This window comes from Pan troglodytes, chromosome 17, assembly GCF_028858775.2.
Source record: "Pan troglodytes isolate AG18354 chromosome 17, NHGRI_mPanTro3-v2.0_pri, whole genome shotgun sequence".
Lineage (NCBI taxonomy): Eukaryota > Metazoa > Chordata > Mammalia > Primates > Hominidae > Pan > Pan troglodytes.
The window spans coordinates 28,151,234-28,168,795 of record NC_072415.2 but is presented as its reverse complement, the minus strand read 5'-3'; the positions used below and the strand labels follow the sequence as shown (position 1 = coordinate 28,168,795).

The 17,562-nt window shown below is 35.5% G+C and overlaps 1 protein-coding gene across 10 annotated transcripts in view; it reads left to right on the top strand.

Moving 5' to 3' along the window:
- The window catches only part of SMCHD1 (structural maintenance of chromosomes flexible hinge domain containing 1), a 147,859-nt gene that overhangs the window by 71,919 nt on the left and 58,378 nt on the right, over positions 1–17,562 (top strand). For 7 of the 10 annotated variants that reach the window (XR_010151858.1, XR_008540621.2, XM_016933404.4 and 4 more), the window contains 7 exons: positions 692–831; positions 1,520–1,654; positions 4,518–4,745; positions 10,666–10,814; positions 11,638–11,789; positions 12,967–13,085; positions 16,020–16,187. Coding sequence is in view for 7 of the 10 variants with exons in the window: in XM_016933404.4 (XP_016788893.1) it covers positions 692–831; positions 1,520–1,654; positions 4,518–4,745; positions 10,666–10,814; positions 11,638–11,789; positions 12,967–13,085; positions 16,020–16,187 (1,091 nt within the window). In the remaining 3 variants the exon portion in view is untranslated. The remainder of the gene's footprint in view (positions 1–691; positions 832–1,519; positions 1,655–4,517; positions 4,746–10,665; positions 10,815–11,637; positions 11,790–12,966; positions 13,086–16,019; positions 16,188–17,562) is intronic. The other 3 variants (XR_010151859.1, XM_512045.8, XM_054671725.2) reach the window with 1 other exon arrangement.

Genomic DNA, 17,562 nt, shown 5'->3' with positions numbered 1-17,562 from the left:
ACTTAGCACAGTGCTTCATATATAGTAAATAAATGAATATAACTAATATTAGTACAAAATAAAATATTTTAAGTAATTCTCTCCATATACTTGTGTTATCAGTATGTAGCATTAATTGAATTTTAAAATATCAGTGTTTATGAACGAATCAGACTGGCTTACTGTAGAAGTATAAGCCTACTTTTCTTAATCTTAGAGGAAATTTGTGATGTTAATTGCTTATGACATTAGAGGTAGTGGGCAATCTAACAAGTAAATGACCTGATATGTCATTACAAGAACTAATTCTTTGAATGTCTAAAACATATAGTTACTTGTGCCAGAAAAATCATCATGTAAAATTGGTAAATAGTTTTAATAAGCTGTTATTTTTGTTTTTGAATACCTTTTTCCCAGTATCTTTTAAAGATTTTAGGTGATTTCTAATATGAATTATCACTGTGTTGTACCTTGTGGAATAAAACTTAGCCTAGACACCAGGCATTTTATACAATTGAGATAAGTCTTGTCATGTATTGAATCTATGCATTTTGGGATGAAACTGATTAAGCATGGACATTGCCTATATTTTTCTTTCTTGGCAATATTTATAAAATATTAAGTCTTTAATGTTAAAGTTATTTCTTTTGCTATTTCAGTACTTTAGTCTTTGAAACCTGAATATGTATTTCATTGTATAATTTACTGTTAGGTCACCCTCGTCGACTGAAAGTGAAACCTGATTCTGAAATTTTAGTTATAGAAAATGGAACAGCTTTCCCATTTCAGGTGGAAGTTTTAGATGAATCAGACAACATAACAGCACAACCAAAATTGATTGTTCATTGTAAGGTAAGCTTATTGGAAGATATTTAGATTGAGTCCCATTGTAGTAAGTGGCAATGACTATTTTAGCCACTTAATAGTAAGTCTTACATACGATTTAAGTCTGAAATGATTATTCCGTGGAAGGATTTGTGGGATCTTATTGCCAATAGTTTTTTTTTTTTAATCGTACCCAAACCAATAAAGATGCCAACTGTGCCCAGTTTCATAAATTCGTGAATAAAAGTTTACTCACCTCTCCTCTCTTGACTCCATGCCTCTCATTTCACATGAATTATATATATATGAATAGAAAGACAAAAATGTCTTTCAGGATTGGGAATGGGCTGCTCTGCCTATGGAGTAGCCATTCTTTATTCCTTTACTTTAGGAAAAAAAAAAAAAGAGGGAATGATGACTAAATGAAGGTAGGTAAAAGACCGCAGAAAGAAAAAGAAAATCCAGTTAAGTAAAAAAGAAAAGGATTGCAATTGAGGAAGTTGGTTCTCCTTCCAAAACAGATAAATTTTACATAGTATAGTAGAAAATTACTGTTTTTGTTCAGTATTCTAGAGTTTTAGTGACTTTTACTTAGAATTTTCTTATTCATTGCCAGAAATAGTAGCTCTACTGAATTATTTGAAACTTTGAACAATTACGGAAGAATCAAATATATTTAATAGGGGTCTTACATTATTTTTCATCTTTCAAATAGTTTTCAGGTGCTCCAAACCTTCCAGTCTATGTTGTAGATTGCAGTAGTTCTGGAACCAGTATTTTAACAGGATCTGCAATTCAAGTTCAGAATATTAAAAAAGACCAGACGCTTAAAGCAAGAATTGAAATACCTGTAAGTTATTATTGTTACTCATTGATATTATATTAAGTCTTCATACAAATAGTCTTCAACTGCTTAATAACATTTTTTGCAAAATTGTTAACTTCTGAAAATGAGGTATTTGTGGTTCTTTCAGCCAAAGCAAAGCAAAGACAATATGAAATGCTGTAATGACTATTTTAACATTTTGTGTCAAATATTAGTAATTGTCTTGATTTTTACAGTGTCTTTTATAGTGTCTATAACTATTATTGATTTACATTTCCCTAAAATATTTTTCTTCTATTAAAATACATAATTTTATTCTTTTGCTTTTTTTTTTTTTTTTTTTTTTAAAGAGATAGGGTCTCACTCTGTTGTCTAGGCTGGAGTGCAGTGGCACAATCATGACTCGCTGCAGCCTCCAACTCCTAAGCTCTAGTGATGTGCTCACCTCAGCCTCCCAAGTAACTGGGACTATAGACAAGGACCAATGCACCTGGTTATTTATTTATTATTTATTTTTTGAAAAAGAGGGTCTTGCTGTGTTGCCCAGTCTGATCTCAAATTCCTGTCCACAATCAGTCTTCCCACCTTGGCCACCCAAAGTGCTGAAGTTATAGGTGTGCACCACTGTGCCCAGCCATTTTGCTTTTTATCGTTCTCATTTGTTTTAGAAAGCTTGGTAAATATCTCTGTTTAAACCACCATGGAAGGACATATAAACCTTTAATTTTTGTATATAATTTCCTATACACACATAGCTTTTTATTTGTGTTTTTACACAAAGGGATTTTTTTTATTTCTATTTGTATTTTTTGAGATGGAATCTTGCTCTGTTGCCCAGGCTGGAGTACAGTGGCACGATCTCAGCTCACTGCAAGCTCTGCCTCCTGGGTTCACGCCATTCCCCTGCCTCAGCCTCCCGAGTAGCTGGGACTACAGGCACCCGCCACCACGCCTGACTGATTTTTTGTATTTTTAGTAGAGACAGGGTTTCACCGTGTTAGCCAGGATGGTCTCGATTTCCTGAGCTCGTGATCCACCCGCCTCGGCCTCCCAAAGTGCTGGAATTACAGGCGTGAGCCACCGTGCCTGGCCCACAAAGGGATTTCTATATCATGTGCCAGTAGGATGCTTTTTATTGGCGATTCATCGTGGCTGATAGCGAAGCCAACATGGAGGCAAGAGCTGTAAACAATCTAAGGTTGCGGAGTGGGATAACAAATACTTAAGTAAAACTTCAAAGGTTGCTGAGTAGGATAACAGATACTTAAGTAAAATACTTAAATGTGATTTCTTAGTAATTGATATGGTGATAGATAATCTAATTGGTTGATTAACTCATACTTTCCTACTAATTATACATCAGTTATTAACATAGCTTGAACCTCAAATGGATACAAGATGTCTTTTACTTTTTAAATTAGAATGAGATGACTCTTCATTCCAGTTCTTTTTAAGCTTGTTATATTTGATAAGCTTAAAGTATTTTTTATGCATTTTCTTTATGCAATGATATGGGCAACATACTTTTGAGCACACTTTCTTGCAAAAGATGACTATGAATTAGGGAGGAATCTGGACTTGGAGGCAACAGCAGCAGGCATTAGGACTTTTGTAAATACTACAGACCACTCAGGAGAAGACGAAGAATTCACGTCAGTTAAAACAAATGCCAACGTAAATCCTCTAATATGCAGTTACAAAATGTTATCCAATGGCAATAACTGAGTTTAGGAGTAAGGCAAGTAAGATACAACAGAAGATGGTTATGTGCCTGACATTCCATGAGGTAGGAATTTTTAATATCACTCACATGGATAGGCTTCCATAAGTTAAATGGCTACAACTGGATGAGGAAGGAGACATGAGTTAAGTAAGATTATAAAGGTATTTTATGTTTAAACTTATTTTAAATTTAGTGTGTGCTGTTGAATGGACTATAACTAGATTATGAAATAATGTAATATTTAATTTTATGTGCCTAAAATCAATTTATATAGCATAATCTTGGTCTTTTCTTTGATCTGTAGAACACTGGTGTGCCAATAATAAATTGTAAATATGCCAATATGTTGACCAGTTGTCTTTAGGGCATCTAGAGGCCTTCTCTGGCTATAAACAACCTTGATCACTTACCCCCAATGTGTTATGAATTGAAAAAATACTGAAAGCCTTAATGTAATCTGTTACCATTAAATAATGTATTTTATGGTAGCTGTTTGTCTCTGATTTTATGGAAAGTTCTTAATTTCTTACATCTTTATTCTTATTCATAAATACTAACAGAGTATGTAACATAATTAAAATTTCACAAGATGGCAATACTTTTAAAGAAACTTGGAAATAAGAGGAAGGGACTGGGCGCAGTGGCTGACGCCTGTAATCCCAGCACTTTGGAAGACCGAGGCCAGTGGATCACCTGAGGTCAGGAGTTTGAGACCAGCCTGGCCAACGTGGTGAAACCCATCTCTGCTGAAAATACAAAAATTATCCATGCATGGTGGTAGGCGCCTGTAATCCCAGCTACTCTGGAGGCTGAGGCAGGAGAGTAGTTTGAACCCAGAAGGCAGAGGTTGCAGTGAGCCAAGATCATGCCACTGCCCTCCAGCCTAGGAGGCAAAGTGAGACTCTGTCTCAAAAAAAATAAAAAGGAGGGGAATCCTTTTAGTCCACATACAATTGTTTTTATTTTAAGAATGTGGCCACTGCCATTTATAACCTGATGGTATAAAATACGGAATTATTAATAGTATAATGCCATCTTAATGACAAAACCTGTGAGTATAACAATGTATGAGATGGTCTTCCATAATATTGAAAGTAAATTCTTCAGGAGTGTAAAATTTCAGTACAGATATCACTCAGTGTTTGTGTTTTCTTCTCTTTCTAGAGTTGTAAAGATGTGGCACCTGTGGAGAAGACTATTAAGTTGCTTCCCAGTAGCCATGTTGCAAGACTACAAATATTCAGTGTAGAAGGACAAAAGGCAATTCAGATCAAACATCAGGATGAGGTTAATTGGATAGCGGGTGATATTATGCATAATCTTATTTTTCAAATGTATGATGAAGGAGAAAGAGAAATCAATATAACATCAGCTTTAGCAGAAAAAATTAAAGTAAGTATCTCTAACAGATTGGTTATTTGTAAGAACTTTTTAAATTTTATGTTTGTAAGACTGAACAAGCCGTTTTATGGGTAGCATCTAAAAAAGAAGCTTGTCACAGAAAAGTTATACTATCATTTCAAATTGTAAGCAGAATAAGCTTTTTTCATGGAATAGGTTGAAACGCAAATGATTCATATGTGACAAAATTATACTTAGAAAAATGATTTTGACACTTAAAAATCTAGGTTTTGGCATTTTGTTTAGTTGTGCTCTTCCTGACTAGCTGTTTTTCTGCAATCATAATCAACATCATCACCTTGATAAAGCTAGCAATAAATTGGTAGCAGTTCTGAAAGCACTAAACAAAAGATCTGTTAAAGGCAAGCAGTGAAACAGTGTTGTTAACTACAGAGCCTCTATTTGGCCATTGGAAATTATTGAAATTGGTATACCACTCTAAAAATATGATCCTTAGAAAAGAGTTTTGTTGGTCCTCATCAACCTGCTGTCATCTAAATATGACATTTGTACCTTGATAGGGTTGAATCTGCATGTTGAAACTTAACACCTCACTGAACAGGGAGCCAAATCAAAATGTTAAGAGTCTTATTACATAAAGTAGACAGCTTTTTAGCATTCCTTTGATGGTTGACTGAAAGAATAGTGGACAGTCTATGCTTGCTTCTTTCAAAGTTCAGTTTGTTCTTCTATAATGAGACACATGCATTCTCCAAAATCACTCTGCTGTGCAAAATTGTACAATAAAAAATCACAGGGCTTATGAGGGAAAATGGAAACTAGAGGTACAATACTCAAACTTTCTCAGTAACCCGTTAAGAGAACCTAATAAAATAGTGGCAAAAACAATAATGATAATACATGTTAAATGTTAAGAAATACATAAATACTATAATAATATGGGAGGTTACCTAGCTTGATGAAGCAATGATTGCAGCTTTTGAGTTACTGTGAAGTGGTGGAAGGAAGGTTGTCTGAAAGTGAGGGGAAAGTTGTTTTAACAGTCTGTGGATGAGCGTGGCTCATTAACACATAGTCAACTGAGGTGACTGATAGGTGTTTGAGGTGCAACATTTTTTGTGTTCCCACTTGGTTCAGCTGGGTACAGTTTTCTGTGTTGACCTAGTTTTTTCATAGATGAAATTGTACCTAAGCAAAAGTAAAATTTGCCTTATGCTTAAATTGTTTACTGATAATTGTATTGGAACAAATTTGCATTTTCAAAGTAAACGTAATTGTACTGGAACAAATTTACATTTTCAAAGTAAGCATTGTAACAGAACTTACTGTACTTTTTTCCCTTGATGTCTATGGAGATAAAATTCCCAAGTGTGGAAAAATAATTTATCAAAATTCCAGGCTTTTGAGGTAGTTAGAAATAAGCATTCCTCCATGTCTGGAGAGCTGACATTCATAGACTCTTAGTACGGAGTCCCAATTAGCCAAATTTTTGGAGAGTTAACATGTTTGGCACTATGTAGGAATTGCTCTTTCATACCGGTATACACCATACCCATCTTGTGTTTCTAAACATAAGATCTGGTAATTCAAAAGGATTATTTAGCCACGGGTTCAACTGACCTGAGTTTTAAAATCTTATTTGGAACAATGCTTGTTCTAGCCAGCTTTTTTTCCCCTTCATAATGAGGGAAGAGAGAATTGAGATAGAAATAATTCTGATTCTGCTTGGAAAGGAGGTAAGACATTTTTATCTCTATAAGCAGATTTGAAGGTAAGTAGTGGTTTGATAGTGGTGCCAGGGATGTGGCTTCTGAACTATTTCCTTGCTTTCTCACAATCATGCTTCCATTTCCTCCTCTCTTAAGAAGTTTAAGAAAAACTGACTGGAGAGCCTCTCCCTATCATACCTTCTCTAAGGTTGTTGCCTGCATTTGACACATTTTGCCTCTAATTTTGTAATTATGTATGTCTGTGCACTTCTTCATTGACAGTAAAAGATAGTGAGTACTCCTTTTTACTTAAGTTGAATGTACAGCCTTTACAGTGGTTTTGTAGTGTTGAGAGAATTAAGCCAAGATACAAGGAAGTCAGCCTGAACTGAGCTGGGGAATCTATTGAGGGGAGTACGCAGCCAGGGTGAGTGAGGAAAACCTTTTATCTTTTTTGTGGAACTCTTGCTTGCTTATTTTCCTTTTTTTTTAATACAACAAAGAACAGAGACTAAAGATGGTTTTAAAAGATAAAAAGGTAACTAAAAACATTAGAGGAGCATAAACTAGGAAACAGAATATTAGTGATTTTCATTAAAAAGTTAATTCACCACGGGCCAGGCGTGGTGGCTCACACCTGTAATCCTAGCACTTTGGGAGGACGAGGCAGGTGGATCACGAGGTCAAGAGTTCAAGACCAGCCTGGCCAAGATGGTGAAACCCCATCTCTACTAGAAAAATACAAAAATTTAGCCAGGCATGGTGGCGGGCACCTGTAATCCCAGCTACTCAGGAGGCTGAGAGAGAGAATTGCTTGAACCCGAGAGTCAGAGTTTGCAGTGAGCCAAGATTGCGCCACTGCACTCCAGCCTGGGAGACAGAGCAAGACTCATCTCAAAAAAAAAAGTTAATTCACCACGAACAAGTAGGCTTTATTTTTGAGATTCAGGGTTGAACCAACCCTGAATATACGCAAATAAAGTGTGATTCACCACATAAACAAAATTAAAACCGTATTATTTAATATGGTTTCAATAGACGCAGAAAATGCTTTTGATAAAATCCAACATCCCTTAGTGATAAAAGCCATCACTGGACATTGAAGAACACACCTCAAGATAATGAGAACCATCCATGACAAACCCACAGCCAACATAATATTGAACAGGCAAAAACTGGAACCATTCTCCTTGAGAACTGGAACAAGACAAGGATTCCTGCTCTCACCAATTCTATTCAACTATTGGAAGTTCTACCCAGAGCAATCAGGCAAGAGAAAAATAAAAGGTGTCCAAATAGGAAAAGAAGTCAAACTGTCTCCTCATTGTGGAGATGATTCTATACCTAGAAAACACTAAAGACTCTGGCAGAATCCTCCTGGAGCTGATAAACGACTTCAGTAGGGTTTCAGAATGCAAAATCAGTATACAAAAACCAGTAGCATTTCTGTACTACGTTTTAAGCTGAAAGCCAAATCAGTAACACAGTCCCATTTACGGTAGCCACAAAAAACACAAAATGCCTAGGAATACATCTAACCAAGGAAGTGAAAGATCTCTGCAAGGAGAACTGCAAAACACTACTGAAAGAAATCATAGATGATACCTAAAAAAGGGAAAAACATTTCATGCTCATGAGTCAGAAGAACTAGTATCATTAAAGTGACCGTACTGCCCAAAGCAATCTACAGATTCAGTGTTGTTCCTATCAAACTACTGTCATTTTTCACAGAATTGGAAAAAAGCTATTCTAAAATTCAGATGGAACTAAAAAAGAGCTCAAATAGCCAAAGTGATTAATCCTAAGCAAAAATAACAAAATGAGAGGCATCACACTACCCATCTTCAAACTGTTCTGCAGAGCTACAGTAACCAAAACAGCATGCTACTGGTACAAAAACAAACACATAGACCAATGGAGGAGGTTAGAGAGCCCAGAAATAAAACTACACATACAGCTATCTGATCTTTGACAAAGGCGACAATAACAAGCAATGGGAAAGGACTCCCTATTCAATAAATGGTGCCGGGATAACTGGCTAGCCATATGCAGAAGAATGAAAGTGGATCCCTACCTTTTACCATATACAAAAATTAACTCAGGATGGATTAAAGACTTAAATGTAAAACTTCAAACCATAAAAATTCTAGAAGAAAACCTAGGAAATAGCCATTCTGGATGTCGGCCCTGGCAAAGAATTTATGACCAAGTCCCCAAAAGCAGTTACAACACAAACAAAAATTGACAAGTGGGACCTAATCAAACTAAACAGCTGCACAGCAAAAGAAACTACCAACAGTGTAAACAGACAGCCTACAGAATGGTAAAAAATATTAACAAGCTATATATTCTAAAAAGGTCTAATATCCAGAATCTATAAGGAACTTTAACAAGCAAAAAACAACCCCATTTAAAAAATGGGCAAAGGATATGAATAGATAACTTGTTAAGAGAAGACATACATGTGGTCAGCAAATATGTGAAAAAATGTTCAACATCATAATCATAATCATGGAGAAATGCAAGTCAAAAGCAAAGAGATACCATCTCACACCAGTTAGAATGTCTATATTTAAAACATCAAAAAATAACAGATGTTGGCAAGGTTTTGGAGAAAAGGGAACACTTATGCACTGTCGGTTGGACTGTAAATTAGTTCAGCCACTGTGGAGAGCAGTTTGGAGATTTCTCAACCTTAAATAGAACTATCGTTTGAACCAGCAATACCATTACTGTATATATACCCAAAGGAAAATATACCATTTCACCAAATATACATGCAGTTTTCTGTTTATCCCAGCACTATTCACAACAGCAAAGACATAGGTGCCTGTCGGTAGTGGATTGGATAAAGAAAATACACCACAGAATACTACACAGCCATAAAAAAGAACAAAATCATGTCCTTTGCAGCAACATGGATGCAGCTGGAGGCCATTATCCTAAGTGAATTAATGCAGGAACAGGAACCCAAATACTGAATGGTCTCACTTAAAAGTGGGAGCTAAACATTAAATACACATGGACATAAAAATATAGGAAAAGTAGTCACTGGAGATTCCAAAAAAGGGGAGGGTAATAGAGGAGCAGGGGTTGAAAAACTACCTGTTGGGTACTATGCTCATTACCTGGGTGATGAGATAACTCATAGACCAAATCTCAGTGACATGCAATTTATCCATGTAACAAACCTGTATATGTACCTACTGAACCTAAAAGTAGAGGAAAAATAAAGTGTAATTTAGAAATTTTTTTAAAAAAGACTATTAGTGATTTTAAGGCCAGATGTGGTGGCTCACACATGTAATCCCAGCACTTTGAAAGGCTGAGGTGGGAGGATTGCTGGAGGCCAGGAGTTTAAGACCAGCCTGGGCAACATAGTGAGACCACATCTCAACAAAAAATTAGGCAGACCTGGTGGTGCATGCCTGTAGTCTCAGCTACTCATGAGACTGGGGCAGGAGCATTGCTTGAGCCCAGGAATTGGAGGCTCCAGTGAGCTATGATCATTGCACTCCAACCTGGGCTACAGAGCGAGACCTTGTCTATAAAAACCAAAAATAAAAATAGAATATGAGTGATTTTAAAATCACAACTATAGAAGGCTAAATAAAAGTAGAGAGAAAGTTGAGGTCAGAATTCTTAAATAGAAAGTATTGGGAGTTTAAAAGTAAGTACAGAGTAGAGCAAACAACTTGAAAAAGTATGGATTAAGTGACAAAATATGGAATGTAAGAGGTATAAATTAATACAGAACTAAAAACACCTAAGAAGAGATTAAGGCCAAAGTATGGCCAGAAAGTTAGATCAAACTTCTTTTTTCTCACCTTGCTAAGAATAACGTCCACCTAGATCTCATTGAAAGCCTTCCCATAAATAGGATTCTTTTCAAAAAATAATTGAATATTGCTTTTCAGAATTAATCACATGATCTGATTTATATGTTACTTTTAAACGATAATGGCCACAGTGATACTTTTGTGGCAGAGCTCTAAAGAAATGACTTAAAAATTTTTATTTTATCTCACTAAAAAATAGGGCAATATTAACAACAAAGACAAAGAGGATGCCTTTGTATCATATTAGTATATGAACCACACCATTTCTGACCATAAAGAGACTTTTTTCTTGGGGGTGAAGAAGACGGATTATAATGTAGTTTTAAGAGTAAGATAAGTGGCAGTAAGAGAACATTAGACAGACGAAGCTTTATTATTGTTAAATATCTCTTTTTCTCCTAGGTTAATTGGACTCCTGAGATTAACAAAGAACACTTGCTACAGGGTCTGCTTCCTGATGTGCAAGTACCAACATCTGTAAAAGATATGCGCTATTGCCAGGTTTCATTCCAAGATGATCATGTGTCTTTGGAAAGTGCGTTTACAGTAAGGTTTGTGGACTCATTATATTTTGCAGCCTATGGCAACAAAATACTGTCCTCCATTGCACATATATGAAAGTTGTTTTTAATGTAAAAATATTACGGTTTCTATGAAATATAATAGATTGTCTTTGGAATAAAGTGTCATTGGTGATAGCAATTAATTTTTGTTATCACTGTAATCTTGCACTGAATTGGCCTTCTAGTAGCTGGAACCTTCATTAAAGGAAAGTTTAGTGCCAGTAACAGTGAAAACACCTGCAAAATGACAAAGACGTGAAAAATACAAAAGATACAGTGTGATCAGTCAGTGTTGTTCAGAAGGAAAAATCCTTTCATTGCTTAGTGAGAATTTTTAAAGCTGGGAGTCCAACCAGAGTTAATATGTAGAACTCATATTGAAGGGACAGAATTAAGTGAATGTGTAAAAAAAACCTTTACACTGGCCTATCTATTTCTTGGCCACCTCTTTTCCAATAACCTCTTGCACTTTAATTCCTCTACCCATTTCTATACTTTTCCCAACACTTAGGATAGTTCTGTTTTTGAGATAGAATTTTCAAATGTACTGCATTCTGACCGTAATGAGATCTCTCAATGAGTTGTTAACTCATCTGTTTTCTTGTCATAATTTCCTTTTAATCCAGCGTAAATACTGTGACTTAACATGTCTGTAAGTTTTTGGTCCATATTCTCTACTATCTTTGCAAAGTGTCTTTTTCCTATTTTCTTTTGGATTAATAGCAGATTATATAAATTAAACAGTTATTTGAAGGAGTGTTATCGTATTTCAGTTATTGGATATGAACATTATATATGTGTTATTCTGTAGCATGTTGGAACTACTTCAATTAATGGTGTCACTAAAGACTTCTAACTTGTTAAACAATTTCAGACCACTTCCTGATGAACCTAAACATTTAAAATGTGAAATGAAAGGAGGAAAAACAGTACAGATGGGCCAAGAGCTTCAAGGAGAAGTAGGTTAGTATGGCTTGCTTTAAAAAACAAACAACAAAAAAATCTTCTGTGATGTTTCCTTCCATGGATGTTTTAGATACGTAATCTGAAAGGAAAGCTTTTGGGTTCATATAATGTTACTGGTATAAAATCTATTGTCAGATAAGATTGAAGTATTTTCATTATCTTTGCCCAGGCTGACATAGCTTTAAAATCAGTTTGACAAACACATTTTGTCGAAAAAAAATCTTGTCTTTTGTTAGAAGTAATATTACTAGTTAGAAGTTAATAATAAAAGTATAAAGTAAGCTTGGCATGGTACACATGCCTGTAGTCCCAGTTACCCGGGAGGCTGAGGCGAGGGGATTGCCTGAGCCAAGGGGTTTGAGGCCAGCCTGGACAAAATAGTGATACTGTACTCCTAAAAAAATTCTTTTTTTTTTTTTACATCATACTTTAAGTTCTGGGGTACATGTGCAGAACATGCAGGTTTGTTACATAGGTATACACGTGCCATGGTGGTTTGCTGCACCCATCAACCCGTCATCTACATTAGGTATTTCTCTTAAATGCTGTCCCTCCCCTAGCCCCGACTCCCCGACAGGCCCTGGTGTGTAATGTTCCCCTCCCTGTGTCCATGTGTTCTCATTGTTCAACTCGCACTTAAGAGTGAGAACATGTGGTGTTTGGTTTTCTGTTTCTGTGTTAGTTTGTTGAGAATGATGGTTTCCAGCTTCATCCATGTCCCTGCAAAGGACATGAACTCATCATTTTTTATGGCTGCATAGTATTCCATGGTGTATATTTGCCACATTTTCTTTATCTAGTCTATCATTGATGGGCATTTGGGTTAAAAAATTCTTTTTTAAACATAAAAGTATAACATACATGTATGAATGGATTCCTATGTATTTTTTCTTATATCTAGAAAATTACATTAAAATATTATCTTCAAATTTTCATGGTAAAAAAATCTGATTAACATTAGCATCGTGTTAAATGTAGTTGAAAATATGCTTATGTAAATTCTTGATGTTTATTTTGTCGTGAATTTAAAAAATGAGTATAATTATTTTTGTACCAAAAATTACTCAGTAAGAGAACAAAGAGTAAGTTTCTAAGCATGTTTTTATAGTGTATTGTAGATATTTATATCTTCTATTAAAAGATAATACTAAAATAAAACTTCCCCCTTTTTTAGTTATAATAATTACGGATCAGTACGGAAATCAGATTCAAGCATTTTCACCAAGTTCTTTATCTTCTTTGTCAATTGCTGGGGTTGGACTTGATAGCTCAAATTTGAAAACAACCTTTCAGGTATGGCTACTTTCTATACCATTTTGGTTTGATTTATTCATTGTTATATGTCTAACAAAAAGTTTGGGAAAAACTAGTATAAGAAAAAAGTTTGATTTTAGTTTTTAAATTGAAAAGTCATAAAAGGCATTGTAAAAACTTGAAAAAGTTTGAACATATGCAGAAATAAACATAGAATGAGTATTTCTCGTGTTCCCATCATCTTCAACAGTCATCATTCTCCCATACCATATCATTTTGAAGCAAATTCCAGACATCATACCATTTTATCCATAAAGATTGTGGTATATAGATTTTTTTGATAGCTTTTCATAGTAGCTGTTTAAATAAAATTACTTGATGTTTAAACCCTGTATTAACAGGATGATGAGGAGAAAAATCATTATAAAGGTTTGCAACTGTGCACTTAATTCATGTTAGCTTAAAAAATAAAAACTCTGGTGGAATTCTTTCAGTCTAAAACAAACAAGCATGCTGTACTCTGCTTAGAGAGGTAAAGACAGCTTTAGGGAAAAGGACATGCTGGAGTTGGGTCTTCAAGGAACCTGCCGGTAGTAGTCCACAGTGGGTGAGAGAGAAGATCTCTCAGGTCAAAGGGAAGTTAAATTCATTTAGATCATTGAATGCTTTTTAAAACTTTTCCTCCTTTGAGAGTCTCTATTACACTTTTTCTTAACAGAGCAGTCACAAAAATAACTTCCATGTTTCCCTTCTAACTAGAGTTTCTGTCTCCAGTAATCTGTTCTGCTATTTTCTAATGTCGAGCATCATTTTCACTGCTGCGGAACTTTGAATGATATTTTGTTCCCTCCACAATGATAAAATATGCTCTTTGACTTTTAGTTTCTTCCATTTTCTAGCTTCACCCTACACGTAGATGAAATCAGAAAATAAATGCGCTCCTGTTATGAATAAACAATCCCTGCTTCCTATCACTCTGCGCACAGGCTCCTAATTGCTCCTAAATTATAACCTGTCTTCCTACATCTTCAGTTATCTCTTCCACTAGAGCAGTCCCACCAGCATGTAAACATGCTGGAATGTCTCTCATCTTAAACAAACAAAAGGAAAAATCCCTCCAGAAAAGCCAGCAAAGCTTCCTTTGGCCCTGTATTCCTGTCCATCTACTGCCCTCCTCCATTTTATAGTAAAACTCCTTGGAAGAGTTGTATGTTTTCACATCCTTTTCTGTCATTCTGTAGCAAGCCACTCTGATCATGTTTTTCTGCTCTGTTCTACCTGACCAAATCCAGGGGTCAATTTTCAGTTCTCATGCTACCCATTAGACCTATCAGCATGTTACATTCTACTGCATTTGAAATCCATTGCCTTAGTATGGCCTGTAATACCTATAGTATTCCACCCTACCATGATCTCACCCCTTTCTCTCTCCATAGCTCTTTACTCTCCAGCCAAGTGGACTTTTTTTCTACTTCTGTCTTTCTGTAATTGACGTTTACTATCTTGGCTCATTTTCAGAATTGTGTATTTAATTCTGTTTGTACCCATCTACAATTTGTAAATGCAATTTCATTTCTAAGATTTGAAATAAAACCAGAACAACTTCCAACATGACTTTAAAAAGAAATCACCCCTTCAGAAGGGCTTTTGGTTCAGAAGAGCTATCAAATTTGGAACCCTAAGATAGACTTTACATATTTTGAACTTCAGTACATTTTACTAAGGAATATCTATTTAATTAGTTTTCTGAATATTGAAAAATTCTTCTGTGCTTATTGGGCTTTTCGGAGAGATTAATTTTGATTATTTTACAGTGACTTTTTACATAAAATATTCTGTTCTACAGATCATTGTTTGAGAACATAAAACATGAAGTTTTCTCTCTGATTTATTTATTTAATTTTCCGAAACAGGATCTCACTCTTTTGCCCAGGCTGGAGTGCAGTGCAGTGTTCTGAATATGGCTCACTGTAGCTTCAACCTCCTGGGCTCAAGTGATCCTCCCACCAGAGCCTCCCAACTAGCTGGGACTATAGACGCATGCCACTACACCTGGCTAATTTTAAAATTTTTTGTAGAGACGGGGTCTTACTGTGTTGCCCAGGCTGGTCGTGAACTCCTGGGCTCAAGGGATCCTTCCACCTTGGCCTCGTAAAGTGCTGGGATTATAGTCAGGAGCCACTGTGCCTGGCCTGATTTTAAAATTTTGCTGAAATATTGTTACAGCAGCCCAGAAACAAAAATAAAATTTTGATGAAGTAGATTTGTACCTAGCAGAAATTTAAGATGAATAAATCATCAAGGGTCACCATTAAAATACAAATACTGCAGCACTCACGCCAGTGTGGAATCATTCAGTCATATTGCAAAGATTATAGGCTAGTTTCATTGATTCTCATTAATATGATGTGTTACGCATTATTTTAAGTAATAGAGATTGAGTAGTGACAAATCAAAGCTCCTGCCCTTGTGGAAATCATCTTGTCATGGAGAGAACATGCAATAGATAAGAAATAAGAGGTAAGAAGAATGAAGTAAAGAAGGGGATAGATAGTATGCCAATAAGTAAGGTGATCAGGGAAGAGCCTCTTATTAAGGTATCATGTACAAAAATCTAAAGAAAAACAGTGTGTATATCTGGTAAATAATGTTGCAAACAGAGGGAAAGAACAAGTATAAAAGCTATTCAGGTAGCAGAAAGGAGGAAGTATAAAGAAGAGGGAAATTAAGAAAAGATAAAGAGACATTGCCAGAACCTTTTAGATCCCCTACCCCTTGAAAGAAAAAATTCAGTTTCTCCTCTCTTGAAAATAAAATGTATGGCATGCCATTATTGCATGGGTGCTATTTATTTTGTCATGTTACCAAGAAACACATCTGTACGCCCGTGGGTTAATGACAAAACATTTTATTTTGTTTTTCTGAACACTAAGTGATACCTCCTGTCTTTCTCAATGTACTTTTCCTCACTAGGAAAACACACAGAGTATAAGTGTAAGAGGCATCAAATTTATTCCAGGTCCTCCTGGAAATAAGGATCTTTGTTTTACTTGGCGCGAGTTTTCTGACTTTATTCGAGTGCAACTAATTTCTGGACCTCCTGCTAAACTTCTCCTTATAGACTGGCCAGAACTAAAGGAGGTAAGTCACTTCATGTCTTCACTGAAAGAATTTAATATCATATGGCTTATTACTTTCAGATTGTCAGTGAATCAGAATAGATATATTTTGTTGCTGAAGTAACAACTAACAGTTGTTAACAGTAAAAATAACAAAAAAGCAAGGTAATGTGAGTCTTAATACTTTGTTATTTGATTCATCATTGTGTCCTCATTTGTTAAAAATAATGAGTGTAATAATTCAGATCTTAAAAACTACATTACAGAGGATTTCAAACATGCATAAAAATAAAAAGAATAGTGTAGCAAACTCCCATGTGCCAATTACCTAGTTTCTACACTTACTGATTTTTGCCAATTTTGTTCTTTGTTTTCTTATACTAATCTAATAACTTTTTATTGGAGTTTTTAAAAGCATATCTCAGACACCAAGTCATATCCGTAAATACTTCAGTATGCCTTCCTATGCAAGTACTTAAATTTTAAATACTAATTTTGTAAATGTCTGTCAAATCTGTTGATTTTTTTTTTACTGAAGTTTCAGAATTCTAATTTGATTGACAGACAAAAATTGTACATATTTATTGTGTACAACATATTTTGAAATATGTATACATTGTGGAATGGCTAAATCAAGCTAATTAACGCACATATTCTCATACTTTTTTTTGTGGTGAAAACATTTGAAATCTATTCTCTTAGCAGTTTTGAAGAATCATCTTGTCACGGAAAGGACATGCAATAGATGAAGCAGTTTTGAAGAATAGTGATATACTATTAACTGTAGTCATCATCATACAATAGATCTTTTGAACTTAATACTCCTAACTGAAATTTTGTATCCTTTGATGGAATTCTAGTTTTAAAATGTCCAGATTCTGACATTTGCTTATGGAATAGCAGGGCTTTAATGTTTTTTTTTGTTTGTTTTGTTTTGTTTTGTTTTTGTTTTGAAAGAGTTTCACTCTTGTTACCCAGGCTGGAGTGTGGAATGCATTGGCACGATCTTGGCTCACTGCAACCTCCACCTCCTGGGTTCAAGCGATTATCCTGCCTCAGCCTCCCAAGTAGCTGGGATTACAGGCATGTGCCACCATTCCCGGCTAATTTTGTATTTTAAGTAAAGATAGGGTTTCACCTGTTGGCTATGGTTGGTCTCAAACTCCTGACCTCAGGCGATATGTCCGCCTTGGCCTCCCGAAGTGCTGGGATGACAGGCATGAGCCACTGCACCCGGCCAGGACTTTAACTGTTGATGTGATAGCTAACTTTGAAACAAGTTTTATTTTAAAAAATTAAAAAATTTATTTATTTTTAATAGAGACTGGGTTTCACCATGTTGACCAAGCTGATCTTGAGCTCCTGGGCCCAAGCAATTCTTCTGCCTCATTCTCGCA